Source organism: Salvelinus fontinalis, chromosome 16 (assembly GCF_029448725.1).
Source record: "Salvelinus fontinalis isolate EN_2023a chromosome 16, ASM2944872v1, whole genome shotgun sequence".
NCBI lineage: Eukaryota > Metazoa > Chordata > Actinopteri > Salmoniformes > Salmonidae > Salvelinus > Salvelinus fontinalis.
In genome coordinates, this window is record NC_074680.1 from 46,580,482 (window position 1) to 46,594,512 (window position 14,031).

The 14,031-nt window shown below is 48.8% G+C and overlaps 1 protein-coding gene across 6 annotated transcripts in view; it reads left to right on the forward strand.

The window, feature by feature from the left end:
- LOC129813256 (alpha-actinin-1) overlaps positions 1-14,031 on the forward strand; it is a 195,728-nt gene that overhangs the window by 83,252 nt on the left and 98,445 nt on the right. For all 6 annotated transcript variants that reach the window (XM_055865556.1, XM_055865558.1, XM_055865561.1 and 3 more), the window contains exon 4: positions 11,470-11,556. In XM_055865556.1, coding sequence (XP_055721531.1) covers positions 11,470-11,556 — 87 coding nt within the window. The remainder of the gene's footprint in view (positions 1-11,469; positions 11,557-14,031) is intronic.

The following is a 14,031-nucleotide window of genomic DNA, read 5'->3' on the forward strand; positions in this document are numbered from 1 at the left end:
CTAGGTGTTAGACAGCATGCTAGTGTTATTATGGCTAGGTGTCAGACAGCATGCTAGTGTTATTATGGCTAGGTGTTAGACAGCATGCTAGTGTTCGTATGGCTAGGTGTTAGACAGCATGCTAGTGTTATTATGGCTAGGTGTCAGACAGCATGCTAGTGTTATTATGGCTAGGTGTCAGACAGCATGCTAGTGTTATTATGGCTAGGTGTTAGACAGCATGCTAGTGTTATTATGGCTAGGTGTCAGACAGCATGCTAGTGTTATTATGGCTAGGTGTTAGACGGCATGCAGGTTGTGCATTTTATCAGAGTTACCACAGTACCCCTGTTGATTAGAGCCTTGGGCCGCCATGCTGTGGTTTCGTCGATGAGGCGGCACGCGACGGAACATTATCAAGTCACTTGGGCCACCGTGGTCAATGTCAGGCAGCGTTTTGTGTCCAGGTTACCACGGTTCCCTGTGGGTTTGAGCCGTGCTTCATTGACTCTGGTTGATGAACCTGCTATGTAGCACGTGTGTGCGCTTTACACCAAGTCTCGACAGATATTCTGTGGTTTTGGACTTGCAGTTCCTTGTATGACTTTCAGGCTGCAGTGGCAGCGTGTCCAGTGTGCATAGCCAAGTTCCAGCAGATTCTGATTCCCTACATCGGGCTCTGACAGTTCAGGCCTCATGAGGCTCTGACAGTTCAGGCCTCATGGGGCTCTGACAGTTCAGGCCTCATGAGGCTTTGACAGTTCAGGCCTCATGAGGCTTTGACAGTTCAGGCCTCATGGGGCTTTGACAGTTCAGGCCTCATGGGGCTTTGACAGTTCAGGCCTCATGGGGCTTTGACAGTTCAGGCCTCATGGGGCTTTGACAGTTCAGGCCTCATGGGGCTTTGACAGTTCAGGCCTCATGGGGCTTTGACAGTTCAGGCCTCATGGGGCTTTGACAGTTCAGGCCTCATGGGGCTTTGACAGTTCAGGCCTCATGGGGCTTTGACAGTTCAGGCCTCATGGGGCTTTGACAGTTCAGGCCTCACGGGGCTTTGACAGTTCAGGCCTCACGGGGCTTTGACAGTTCAGGCCTCATGGGGCTCTGACAGATCAGGCCTCACGGGGCTCTGACAGTTCAGGCCTCACGGGGCTCTGACAGTTCAGGCCTCACGGGGCTCTGACAGTTCAGGCCTCATGGGGCTCTGACAGTTCAGGCCTCATGGGGCTCTGACAGTTCAGGCCTCATGGGGCTCTGACAGTTCAGGCCTCATGGGGCTCTGACAGTTCAGGCCTCACGGGGCTCTGACAGTTCAGGCCTCACGGGGCTCTGACAGTTCAGGCCTCACGGGGCTCTGACAGTTCAGGCCTCACGGGGCTTTGACAGATCAGGCCTCACGGGGCTCTGACAGTTCAGGCCTCATGGGGCTCTGACAGTTCAGGCCTCACGGGGCTCTGACAGTTCAGGCCTCATGGGGCTCTGACAGTTCAGGCCTCATGGGGCTCTGGCAGTTCAGGCCTCATGGGGCTCTGACAGTTCAGGCCTCATGGGGCTCTGACAGTTCAGGCCTCATGGGGCTTTGACAGTTCAGGCCTCATGGGGCTTTGACAGTTCAGGCCTCATGGGGCTCTGACAGTTCAGGCCTCATTAGGCTTTGACAGATCAGGCCTCATGGGGCTCTGACAGTTCAGGCCTCATGGGGCTCTGACAGTTCAGGCCTCATGGGGCTCTGACAGTTCAGGCCTCATGGGGCTCTGACAGTTCAGGCCTCATGGGGCTCTGACAGCTCAGGCCTCATGGGGCTCTGACAGTTCAGGCCTCATGGGGCTCTGACAGTTCAGGCGTCATGGGGCTCTGACAGTTCAGGCCTCATGGGGCTCTGACAGTTCAGGCCTCATGGGGCTCTGACAGTTCAGGCCTCATGGGGCTTTGACAGTTCAGGCCTCATGGGGCTTTGACAGTTCAGGCCTCATGGGGCTCTGACAGTTCAGGCCTCATGGGGCTCTGACAGTTCAGGCCTCATGGGGCTCTGACAGTTCAGGCCTCATGGGGCTCTGACAGTTCAGGCCTCATTGGGCTTTGACAGATCAGGCCTCATGGGGCTCTGACAGTTCAGGCCTCATGGGGCTCTGACAGTTCAGGCCTCATGGGGCTCTGACAATTCAGGCCTCATGGGGCTCTGACAATTCAGGCCTCATGGGGCTCTGACAGTTCAGGCCTCATGGGGCTCTGACAGGTCAGGCCTCATGGGGCTTTGACAGTTCAGGCCTCATGGGGCTCTGACAGTTCAGGCCTCATGGGGCTTTGACAGTGCAGGCCTCATGGGGCTTTGACAGTGCAGGCCTCATGGGGCTCTGACAGTGCAGGCCTCATGGGGCTCTGACAGTGCAGGCCTCATGTGGCTCTGACAGTTCAGGCCTCATGGGGCTTTGACAGTTCAGGCCTCATGGGGCTCTGACAGTTCAGGCCTCATGGGGCTCTGACAGATCAGGCCTCATGGGGCTCTGACAGATCAGGCCTCATGGGGCTCTGACAGTTCAGGCCTCATGGGGCTCTGACAGTTCAGGCCTCATGGGGCTCTGACAGTTCAGGCCTCATGGGGCTCTGACAGTTCAGGCCTCATGGGGCTCTGACAGTTCAGGCCTCATGGGGCTCTGACAGTTCAGGCCTCATGGGGCTCTGACAGTTCAGGCCTCATGGGGCTCTGACAGTTCAGGCCTCATGGGGCTCTGACAGTTCAGGCCTCATGGGGCTCTGACAGTTCAGGCCTCATGGGGCTCTGACAGTTCAGGCCTCATTAGGCTTTGACAGATCAGGCCTCATGGGGCTCTGACAGTTCAGGCCTCATGGGGCTCTGACAGTTCAGGCCTCATGGGGCTTTGACAGTTCAGGCCTCATGGGGCTCTGACAATTCAGGCCTCATGGGGCTCTGACAGGTCAGGCCTCATGGGGCTCTGACAGGTCAGGCCTCATGGGGCTCTGACAGTTCAGGCCTCATGGGGCTTTGACAGTGCAGGCCTCATGGGGCTCTGACAGTGCAGGCCTCATGGGGCTCTGACAGTTCAGGCCTCATGGGGCTTTGACAGTTCAGGCCTCATGGGGCTCTGACAGATCAGGCCTCATGAGGCTTTGACAGATCAGGCCTCATGGGGCTCTGACAGTTCAGGCCTCATGGGGCTCTGACAGATCAGGCCTCATGGGGCTCTGACAGTTCAGGCCTCATGGGGCTCTGACAGATCAGGCCTCATGGGGCTCTGACAGTTCAGGCCTCATGGGGCTCTGACAGATCAGGCCTCATGAGGCTTTGACAGATCAGGCCTCATGGGGCTCTGACAGATCAGGCCTCATGGGGCTCTGACAGATCAGGCCTCATGGGGCTCTGACAGTTCAGGCCTCATGGGGCTCTGACAGTTCAGGCTTCTTGGCGTGTAGAGGAAAAGGTGGCTTCTGTAACCCCTTGAAGCCAGTGGAACCTGTGTTCCGGCTAGTTTGGTACCCTCTGAGCTGGCTTGGGGCCAGTATGTTATACCTGGTGACCGACTGAAAGGGAACGTACAGTTAAATCAAATCAAATTGTATTTGTCACAGGCGCCGTGTACAACAGGTGTAGACCTTACAGTGAAATTCTTACTTACAAACACATAACCAACAATGCAGTTTTAATAAAATACCAAAAAAAAGTAAGAGATTAAAATAACAAATAATTAAAGAGCAGCAGTAAAATAACAATAGCGAGGCTTTATACAGGGGGTACTGGTACAGAGTCAATGTGGGGGCTATATACAGGGTATTACGGTACAGAGTCAATGTGGGGGCTATATACAGGGTATTACGGTACAGCGTCAATGTGGAGGCTATATACAGGGTATTACGGTACAGAGTCAATGTGGAGGCTATATACAGGGGGTACTGGTACAGAGTCAATGTGGAGGCTATATACAGTGTGTTACTGTACAGAGTCAATGTGGAGTCTATATACAGTGTGTTACTGTACAGAGTCAATGTGGAGGCTATATACAGGGTATTACGGTACAGCGTCAATGTGGAGGCTATATACAGGGTATTACGGTACAGAGTCAATGTGGAGGCTATATACAGGGTGTTACCGTACAGAGTCAATGTGGAGGCTATATACAGGGGGGTACGGTACAGAGTCAATGTGGAGTCTATATACAGGGTGTTACGGTACAGAGTCAATGTGGAGGCTATATACAGGGGGTACCAGTACAGAGTCAATGTGGAGGCTATATACAGGGTATTACGGTACAGAGTCAATGTGGAGGCTATATACAGGGTGTTACAGTACAGAGTCAATGTGGAGGCTATATACAGGGTATTACGGTACAGAGTCAATGTGGAGGCTATATACAGGGTGTTACGGTACAGAGTCAATGTTGAGGCTATATACAGGGGGTACCAGTACAGAGTCAATGTGGAGGCTATATACAGGGTGTTACGGTACAGAGTCAATGTGGAGGCTATATACAGGGTGTTACGGTACAGAGTCAATGTGGAGGCTATATACAGGGTGTTACGGTACAGAGTCAATGTGGAGGCTATATACAGGGTGTTACGGTACAGAGTCAATGTGGAGGCTATATACAGGGTGTTACGGTACAGAGTCAATGTGGAGGCTATATACAGGGTGTTACGGTACAGAGTCAATGTGGAGGCTATATACAGGGGGTACCAGTACAGAGTCAATATGGAGGCTATATACAGGGGGTACCGGTACAGTCAATGTGGAGGCTATATACAGGGGGTACCGGTACAGAGTCAATGTGGAGGCTATATACAGGGGGTACCGGTACAGAGTCAATGTGGAGGCTATATACAGGGGGTACCGGTACAGTCAATGTGGAGGCTATATACAGGGGGTACCGGTACAGAGTCAATGTGGAGGCTATATACAGGGTGTTACGGTACAGAGTCAATGTGGAGGCTATATACAGGGGGTACCGGTACAGTCAATGTGGAGGCTATATACAGGGGGTACCGGTACAGAGTCAATGTGGAGGCTATATACAGGGTGTTACGGTACAGAGTCACTGTGCAGGGGCACCGGTGTAGTCGAGGTAATTGAGGTAATATGTACATGCAGGTAGAGTTATTAAAGTGAGTCTTATTTTATTATTATTATTATATATATATTTTTTTATTATGAATATAACTACTGTTCCCTGAAGGAGGGATATTATATAACATAATATAATGTATATAACATATTTTGACCCCGCGTCGGCAGGGGGTTTGGACTCGCTTAAGAGCGGTACTGAATTGAGGAAATGAATGCGGGCTTCCGAGGGCGGCCTCTGCATTCATTGGTCCTTTGGGCGTGTTTTTAGTTTTCTTCAGGTGAATATACTTTGGGCTCCAGAGTGGCGCAACGGTCTTAGGCACTGCATCTCTACAGACACCCTGGTTCGAATCCAGGCTGTATCACAACCGGCCGTGATTGGGAATCCCAAAGGGCGGCGCACAATTGGCTCAGTGTCGTCGGTGTTTTGCCGGTGTAGGCCGTCATTGTAAATAGGAATTGGTTCTTAACTGACTTGCCTAGTTAAATAAAGGTTAAATGTATATATTTGATTGGTAATTGACTCCTCATAGTGTTATCCCTCCTTCAGGGAACATTAGTTATATTCATAACTGTAAGTTTCTCTCTCTCTCTCTCGCGCTCCCCGTGTCTGCGCTTCTTTCCTCTCCTTCTGTCTCTCTCTTCCTCTCCTCCTCCTTCCTGTATCCCAGTAAGCCTTATAAGGAGCTCTCTCATCCTCTCCTCCTTCTTCCTGTATCCCATTAAGCTTTATAATATTCAATCGATCACTATCCGCACCTGCTCGCCCGTCCAGCATCACTACTCTGGACGGTTCTGACTTCTGACAACTACAAATACCTAGGTGTCTGGTTAGACTGTAAACTCTCCTTCCAGACTCACATTAAGCATCTCCAATCCAAAATTAAATCTAGAATCGGCTTCCTATATCGCAACAAAGCATCCTTCACTCATCCTGCCAAACATACCCTCGTAAAACTGACCATCCTACCAATCCTCGACTTCGGTGATGTCATCTGTAAAATTGCCTCCAATACTCTACTCAACAAACTGGATGCAGTCTATCACAGTGCCATCCGTTTTGTTACCAAAGCCCCATACACTACCTACCACTGCGACCTGTACGCTCTCGTTGGTTGGCCCTCGCTTCATACTCGTCGCCAAACCCACTGGCTACAGGTTATCTGCTAGGTAAAGCCCCGCCTTATCTCAGCTCACTGGTCATCATAGCAGCACCCACTCATAGCACACGCTCCAGCAGGTATATCTCACTGGTTACCCACAAAGCCAATTCCTCCTTTGGTCGTCTTTCCTTCCAGTTCTCTGCTGCCAATGACTGGAACGAAATGCAAAAATCACTGAAGCTGGAGACTCATATCTCCCTCACTAGCTTTAAGCACCAGCTGTCAGAGCAGCTCACAGATCACTGCACCTGTACAGAGCCCATCTGTAAATAGCCCATCCAACTACCTCATCCCCATACTGTATTTATTTATTTATCTTGCTCCTTTGCACCCCAGTATCTCTACTTGCACATTCATCTTCTGCACATCTACCATTCCAGTGTTTAATTGCTATATTGTAATTACTTTGCCACCATGGCCTATTTATTGCCTTAACTCCCTTATCTTACCTCATTTGCACTCACTGTATATAGACTTTTTGTTTTCTTTTGTTCTACTGTATTATTGACTATGTTTTGTTTATTCCATGTGTAACTCTGTGTTGTTGTTTTTGTCGCACTGCTTTGCTTTATCTTGGCCAGGTCGCAGTTGTAGATGAGAACTTGTTCTCAACTGGCCTACCTAGTTAAATAAAGGTTAAATAAAAAATAAATAAATAAAAATATAAAGAGCTCTCTCTTCCTCTCCTTCTTCCTGTATCCTAGTAAGCCTTATAAGGAGCTCTCTATGTGCTAGTGTAGATTGTATCCTCTCTCACTTTCCTCACCGTTCATTCTCTCTGTGACAGTGCCTCTCTCCTTCTCTCTCTCTACTCTTCCCCTTTCTCTCTCTCTCTCTCTCTCCTTCTCTCTCTCTCTCCTTCTCTCTCTCCTTCTCTCTCTCCTTCTCTCTGTCTCTCCTACTCTCTCTCTCTCTCTCTCTCTCTCTCTCTCTCCTACTCTCTCTCTCCTTCTCTCTCTCTCCTTCTCTCTCCTTCTCTCTCCTACTCTCTCTCTCCTACTTTCTCTCCTCTCTCTCCTTCTCTCGCTCCTTCTCTCGCTCCTTCTCTCGCTCCTTCTCTCTCTCCTTCTCTCGCTCCTTCTCTCTCTCCTTCTCTCTCTCGCTCTCTCCTTCTCTCGCTCCTTCTCGCTCTCCTTCTCTCTCTCTCTCTCTCTTCTCCTACTCTCTCTCTCTTCTCCTTCTCTCTCGCTTCCTGTGTGTGTACATCCTTCTCTCCCCCCTATCTCTTCTTCTCTTCCTCTCCTGGGGTTAATCCACACAGAGGCCAGAATAAAAGGGCCTAAACCAGACTTGCATTCCAGACAGATTAGCCGATTGGAATCCCTTCTTGGATACGCTTCCCTGCTGCCCAGGGACTTGTGGGCGGTGCGGGGAGGGGGCGGGAGTTCAGTGGGCGGGAGAAGTGGACACGGTTATCTCAGCTAGAATAGCAGGCTAAATAGACAGCAGACAGTAACAGCCTAACAGGTTGGAGTGAGGGTGGCAGAGGGTCATATGACAGGACAGGGGGCATGGTGGAGGACCGACGGGTGGGTGGGGGCTGGTGACTGGGAGGGGTGGGGGCTGGTGACTTGTGGGTGGGTGGGGGGGGGCTGGTGACTTGTGGGTGGGTGGGGGCTGGGTGGGTGTTGGTGACAGGAGTGGGTGGGGGCTGGTGACAGGAGTGGGTGGGGGCTGGTGACAGGAGTGGGTGGGGGCTGGTGACAGGAGTGGGTGGGGGCTGGTGACTTGTGGGTGGGTGGGGGCTGGGTGGGTGTTGGTGACAGGAGTGGGTGGGGGCTGGTGACAGGAGTGGGTTGGGGCTGGTGACAGGGGTAGGTGGGGGCTGGTGGCAGGAGTGGGTGGGGGCTGGTGGCAGGAGTGGGTGGGGGCTGGTGACGGGGGTTAGTGATAAAACAGGGGGTTCGGGGTTAGTGATAAAACAGAGGTTGGGGTTAGTGACAGGACAGAGGATGGGTGGATTGGGATTAGGGATTAGTGACAGGACAGAGGATGGGTGGATTGGGATTAGGGATTAGTGACAGGACAGAGGATGGGTGGATTGGGATTAGGGATTATTGACAGGACATGGTGTTGGTGGTTGGGATTATAGGTTAGTGACAGGACAGGGGGTGGGAGGATTGGGATTAGGGATTAGTGACAGGACAGGGGGTGTGAGGATTGGGATTAGGGATTAGTGACAGGACATGGGGTGGGAGGTTGGGATTAGTGACAGGACAGAGGATGGGAGGTTGGGATTAGTGACAGGACAGAGGGTGGGAGGATTGGGATTAGTGACAGGACAGAGGGTGGGTGGTTGGGATTAGTGACATGACAGAGGTTGGGAGGATGTGGAGGTTGGGAGGATTGGGATTAGGGATTAGGGATTAGTGACAGGACAGGGGGTGGGAGGATTGGAATTAGGGATTAGTGACAGGACAGGGGGTGGGAGGATTTGGGATTAGGGATTAGTGACAGGACATGGGGTGGTTGGGATTAGAGGTTAGTGACAGGACAGGGGGTGGGAGGATTGGGATTAGGGATTAAGGACAGGGGTGGGTGGTTGGGATTAGGGGTTAGTGACAGGACAGGGGTGGGTGTTTGGGATTAGGGGTTAGTGACAGGACAGGGGGTGGGAGGGTTGGGATTAGGGATTAAGGACAGGGGTGGGTGGTTGGGATTAGGGGTTAGTGACAGGACAGGGGTGGGTGTTTGGGATTAGGGGTTAGTGACAGGACAGGGGGTGGGAGGATTGGGATTAGGGATTAAGGACAGGGGTGGGTGGTTGGGATTAGGGGTTAGTGACAGGACAGGGGGTGGGAGGGTTGGGATTAGGGATTAAGGACAGGGGTGGGTGGTTGGGATTAGGGTTTAGTGACAGGACAGAGGGTGGGAGGTTGGGATTAGTGACAGGACAGAGGTTGGGATTAGTGACAGGACATAGGTTGGGATTAGTGACAGGACAGAGGTTGGGTGGTTGGGATTAGTGACAGGACAGAGGTTGGGATTAGTGACAGGACAGTTGGTGGGAGTTTGGAATTAGGGGTTAGTGACAGGACAGTTGGTGGGAGTTTGGGATTAGGGGTTAGTGACAGGACAGAGGGTGGGAGGTTGGGATTGGTGACAGGACAGAGGTTGGGATTGGTGACAGGACAGAGGTTGGGATTAGTGACAGGACAGAGGTTGGGATTAGTGACAGGACAGAGGTTGGGATTAGTGACAGGACAGAGGTTGGGATTAGTGACAGGACATATGTTGGGATTAGTGACAGGACAGAGGTTGGGTGGTTGGGATTAGTGACAGGACAGAGGTTGGGATTAGTGACAGGACAGTTGGTGGGAGTTTGGGATTAGGGGTTAGTGACAGGACAGTTGGTGGGAGTTTGGGATTAGGGGTTAGTGACAGGACAGAGGGTGGGAGGTTGGGATTAGTGACAGGACAGTTGGTGGGTGGTTGGGATTAGGGGTTAATGACAGGACGATGTCAGATTTTTAAATGGAATGAACAGGATGTGTGGTTCCCTCCCCCAGCTGGATCTTTGTTCAGTACATCCCTAATCTCACCATATTGACATTCTGTTTCCTTTATACATTGTCTCTTCAGTATTGTGTTCTTATGTAACATTAAACTTGAAGCCCCTAATTTGATGTTATATTGTGTCAGTGTTTTCTATGCTGTGACATGTGGTGAGCCTGTTGGAAGTGAGCCCAAACTGGTTCCAGTACAGTGGATAACTAACGCACTAGGTGCCCTAGATTAGAGGTAGAAACACATGATTCGTTTGGGAGGAGAGGAGAGGTGGTGAGAAGAGGAGAGGCCCCTATCCGGGTCCCCCCCATCCGGAAACCGGCCTGACTAACAGGTGTCTCTGTATGTAGCCTCGCTACTGTATATAACCTCTCTACTGTATATAGCCTCTCTACTGTATATAGCCTCTCTACTGTATATAACCTCTCTACTGTATATAACCTCTCTACTGTATATAGCCTCTCTATTGTATATAGCCTCTCTACTGTATATAGCCTCTCTACTGTATATAGCCTGTCTTTTTACTGTTGTTTTATTTCTTTACTTACCTATTGTTCACCTAATACCTTTTTTGCACTATTGGTTAGAGCCTATAAATAATTTCACTGTAAGGTTTGGGAGCTGTTGTACTCAGCGCACGTGACAAATATACTTTGATTTGTTTTGAAACCTCTTAATGCTAGATTCGGGATCACAGTTCTGTGCATGCTTTTCTACGCACATCTTTGTTTTTCTAACGTAGATGCAAGCAGGACGCAGCCCCTACACTTTGGAGATAAAACTGTCAGTGCTTTTTTGTGTGATGTAGATTCATCTTTATAGTTGCTGCCATATCCGTAGTTCCTGAAAAAAAAAACCCACCACTTTACTGCCTTGTCTGCTTCCTGCACAGCCCTAGTCAGTGTTTGCAACATTCAGTCGCTAATTAGACTGCATGTCTGTGTCTTGCTGCGTTCCACCTCTGGGAAGCCGAATGTTTTAGGCAGCTGAGCGCGTGTATCCGAACCGGTGAAAAGTCTGACCATGGGCAATGCTCATTCCGTTTTGCATCACCCGTTGCCATAGTTATGCAGTGGTGTAAAGTACTTAAGTAAAAATACTTTAAAGTACTACTGTATGTGCATGTAGTGCATATGTGCATGTAGGAGTACTGTCGTGCATGTGAAGTCAGATCAATGTTATTTCACCAGCAATGAAATCATAAACCTGATATACATCAAATGGCACAGTGAAACTGTAACTAGCACTGTCAATGTGACCTCAGGCTAACCTCTCCTCTTCTCTTCTCCTCTCTCCTCCTCTCTTCTCTCCTCTCTTCTCTCCTCTCTCCTCCTCTCTTCTCTCCTCTCTTCTCTCCTCTCTCCTCTCCTCTCCTCTCCTCTCTCCTCTCCTCTCCTCTCCTCTCCTCTCCTCTCCTCTCCTCTCCTCTCCTCTCCTCTCCTCTCCTCTCCTCTCCTCTCCTCTCCTCTCCTCTCCTCTTCTCCTCTCCTCTTCTCCTCTCCTCTCCTCTTCTCCTCTCCTCTTCTCCTCTCTTCTCCTCCTCTCTTCTCCTCTCCTCTTCTCCTCTCCTCTCCTCCTCTCCTCTTCTCCTCTCCTCTTCTCCTCTCCTCTTCTCCTCTCCTCTTCTCCTCTCCTCTTCTCCTCTCCTCTTCTCCTCTCCTCTTCTCCTCTCCTCTTCTCCTCTCCTCTTCTCCTCTCTTCTTCTCCTCTCTTCTTCTCCTCTCCTCTTCTCCTCTCCTGCAGAGATCGTCGACGGCAATGCTAAAATGACCCTGGGAATGATCTGGACCATAATCCTTCGCTTCGCCATCCAGGACATCTCTGTGGAAGGTACCAGGATGTAGATGTCCCCCTCTGACTTCCTCTTGTTTATAACACATTATAAAGGCTTATTCATGCTTAAAACATGTTATAACGCTTTATATCCACATGGGTACAATCCACAGGGGTACTTGGCCTGTCCACAGGGGTACTTGGCCTGTCCACAGGGGTACTTGGCCTGTCCACAGGGGTACTTGGCCTGTCCACAGGGGTACTTGGCCTGTCCACAGGGGTACTTGGCCTGTCCACAGGGGTACTTGGTCTATCCATAGGGGTACTTGGCCTGTCCACAGGGACACTTGGCCTGTCCACAGGGGTACTTGGCCTATCCACAGGGGTACTTGGCCTGTCCACAGGGGTACTTGGCCTGTCCACAGGGGTACTTGGCCTGTCCGCAGGGGTACTTGGCCTGTCCACAGGGGTACTTGGCCTGTCCACAGGGGTACTTGGCCTGTCCACAGGGACACTTGGCCTGTCCGCAGGGGTACTTGGCCTGTCCACAGGGGTACTTGGCCTGTCCACAGGGACACTTGGCCTGTCCACAGGGGTACTTGGCCTGTCCACAGGGGTACTTGGCCTGTCCACAGGGACACTTGGCCTGTCCGCAGGGGTACTTGGCCTGTCCACAGGGGTACTTGGCCTATCCACAGGGGTACTTGAGAAGACTTATGAGGCAATAGGCCTACTGGTAAAATGCATAAGAGTGGGTACTTCGGTGGTACCCTGGGCAGAGCAAAATGGGATTGGGGTTACAGTAGGCAGCTCAATTTTACATTCAAATTTAATAAGTAAGTATCAGATGCATTTTGTATTGTTGGCTTTGAATGTATACTAAAACAAACATAAGTTATATACAAGTATTAGAATATAACATAGATGAATATATGTCATAATATATACCGTATTAATATACCATATAACCTGATAGATGAATATATGTCATAATATATACCGTATTAATATACCGTATAACATGATAGATTAATATATGTCATAATATATACCGTATTTATATACCATATAACATGATAGATGAATATATGTCATGGGGCGGCAGGGTAGCCTAGTGGTTAGAGCGTTGGACTAGTAACCGGAAAGTTGCAAGTTCAAATCCCCGAGCTGACAAGGTACAAATCTGTCGTTCTGCCCCTGAACAGGCAGTTAACCCACTGTTCCTAGGCCGTCATTGAAAATAAGAATTTGTTCTTAACTGACTTGCCTAGTTAAATAAAGGTGTAAAAAAAAAAAAAAAAAATAGATGAATATATGTCATAATATATACCGTATTAATATACCATATAACATGATAGATGAATATATAATGTCATAATATATACCGTATTAATATACCATATAACATGATAGATGAATATATAATGTCATAATATATACCGTATTAATATACCATATAACATGATAGATGAATATATGTCATAATATATACCGTATTAATATACCATATAACACGATAGATGAACATATGTCATAATATATACCGTATTAATATACCATATAATATTAGAACATTCTTCCTGCTGATGTTTTGATTGAATTATTGGAATTAGTAGTAGTATTTATGATTAGTTATTGTTCACTATTATTATTATTAGTAGTAGTAGCAGTAGTATTTATTATTATTTTTTATTATGAGTTGTAGTATTATTTATTATTAGTAGTAGTATTATTTATTACTATTATTTATTATTAGTAGTAGTATTATTTATTACTATTATTTATTATTATTAGTTGTAGTACTATTTATTACTATTATTTATTATTATTATTATTAGTATTATTTATTATTATTATTCCTTTATATGGAGACGTGAGAACTATATTAGAGATGAATGATTCCCCCTCTCCTTTTAAAACCTCCTACAGCCTCTCCTTTTAAAACCCCCTACAGCCTCTCCTTTTAAAACCCCCTACAGCCTCTCCTTTTAAAACCCCCTACAGCCTCTCCTTTTAAAACCTCATACAGCCTCTCCTTTTAAAACCCCCTACAGCCTCTCCTTTTAAAACCTCATACAGCCTCTCCTTTTAAAACCCCCTACAGCCTCTCCTTTTAAACCCCCTACAGCCTCTCCTTTTAAAACCCCCTACAGCCTCTCCTTTTAAAACCTCCTACAGCCTCTCCTTTTAAAACCCCCTACAGCCTCTCCTTATAAAACCCCCTACAGCCTCTCCTTATAAACCCCCCTACAGCCTCTCCTTATAAACCCCCTACAGCCTCTCCTTTTAAAACCTCCTACAGCCTCTCCTTTTAAAACCTCCTACAGCCTCTCCTTTTAAAACCTCCTACAGCCTCTCCTTTTAAAACCCCCTACAGCCTCTCCTTTTAAAACCTCCTACAGCCTCTCCTTTTAAAACCTCCTACAGCCCCTCCTTTTAAAACCCCCTACAGCCTCTCCTTATAAAACCCCCTACAGCCTCTCCTTATAAACCCCCTACAGCCTCTCCTTTTAAAACCTCCTACAGCCTCTC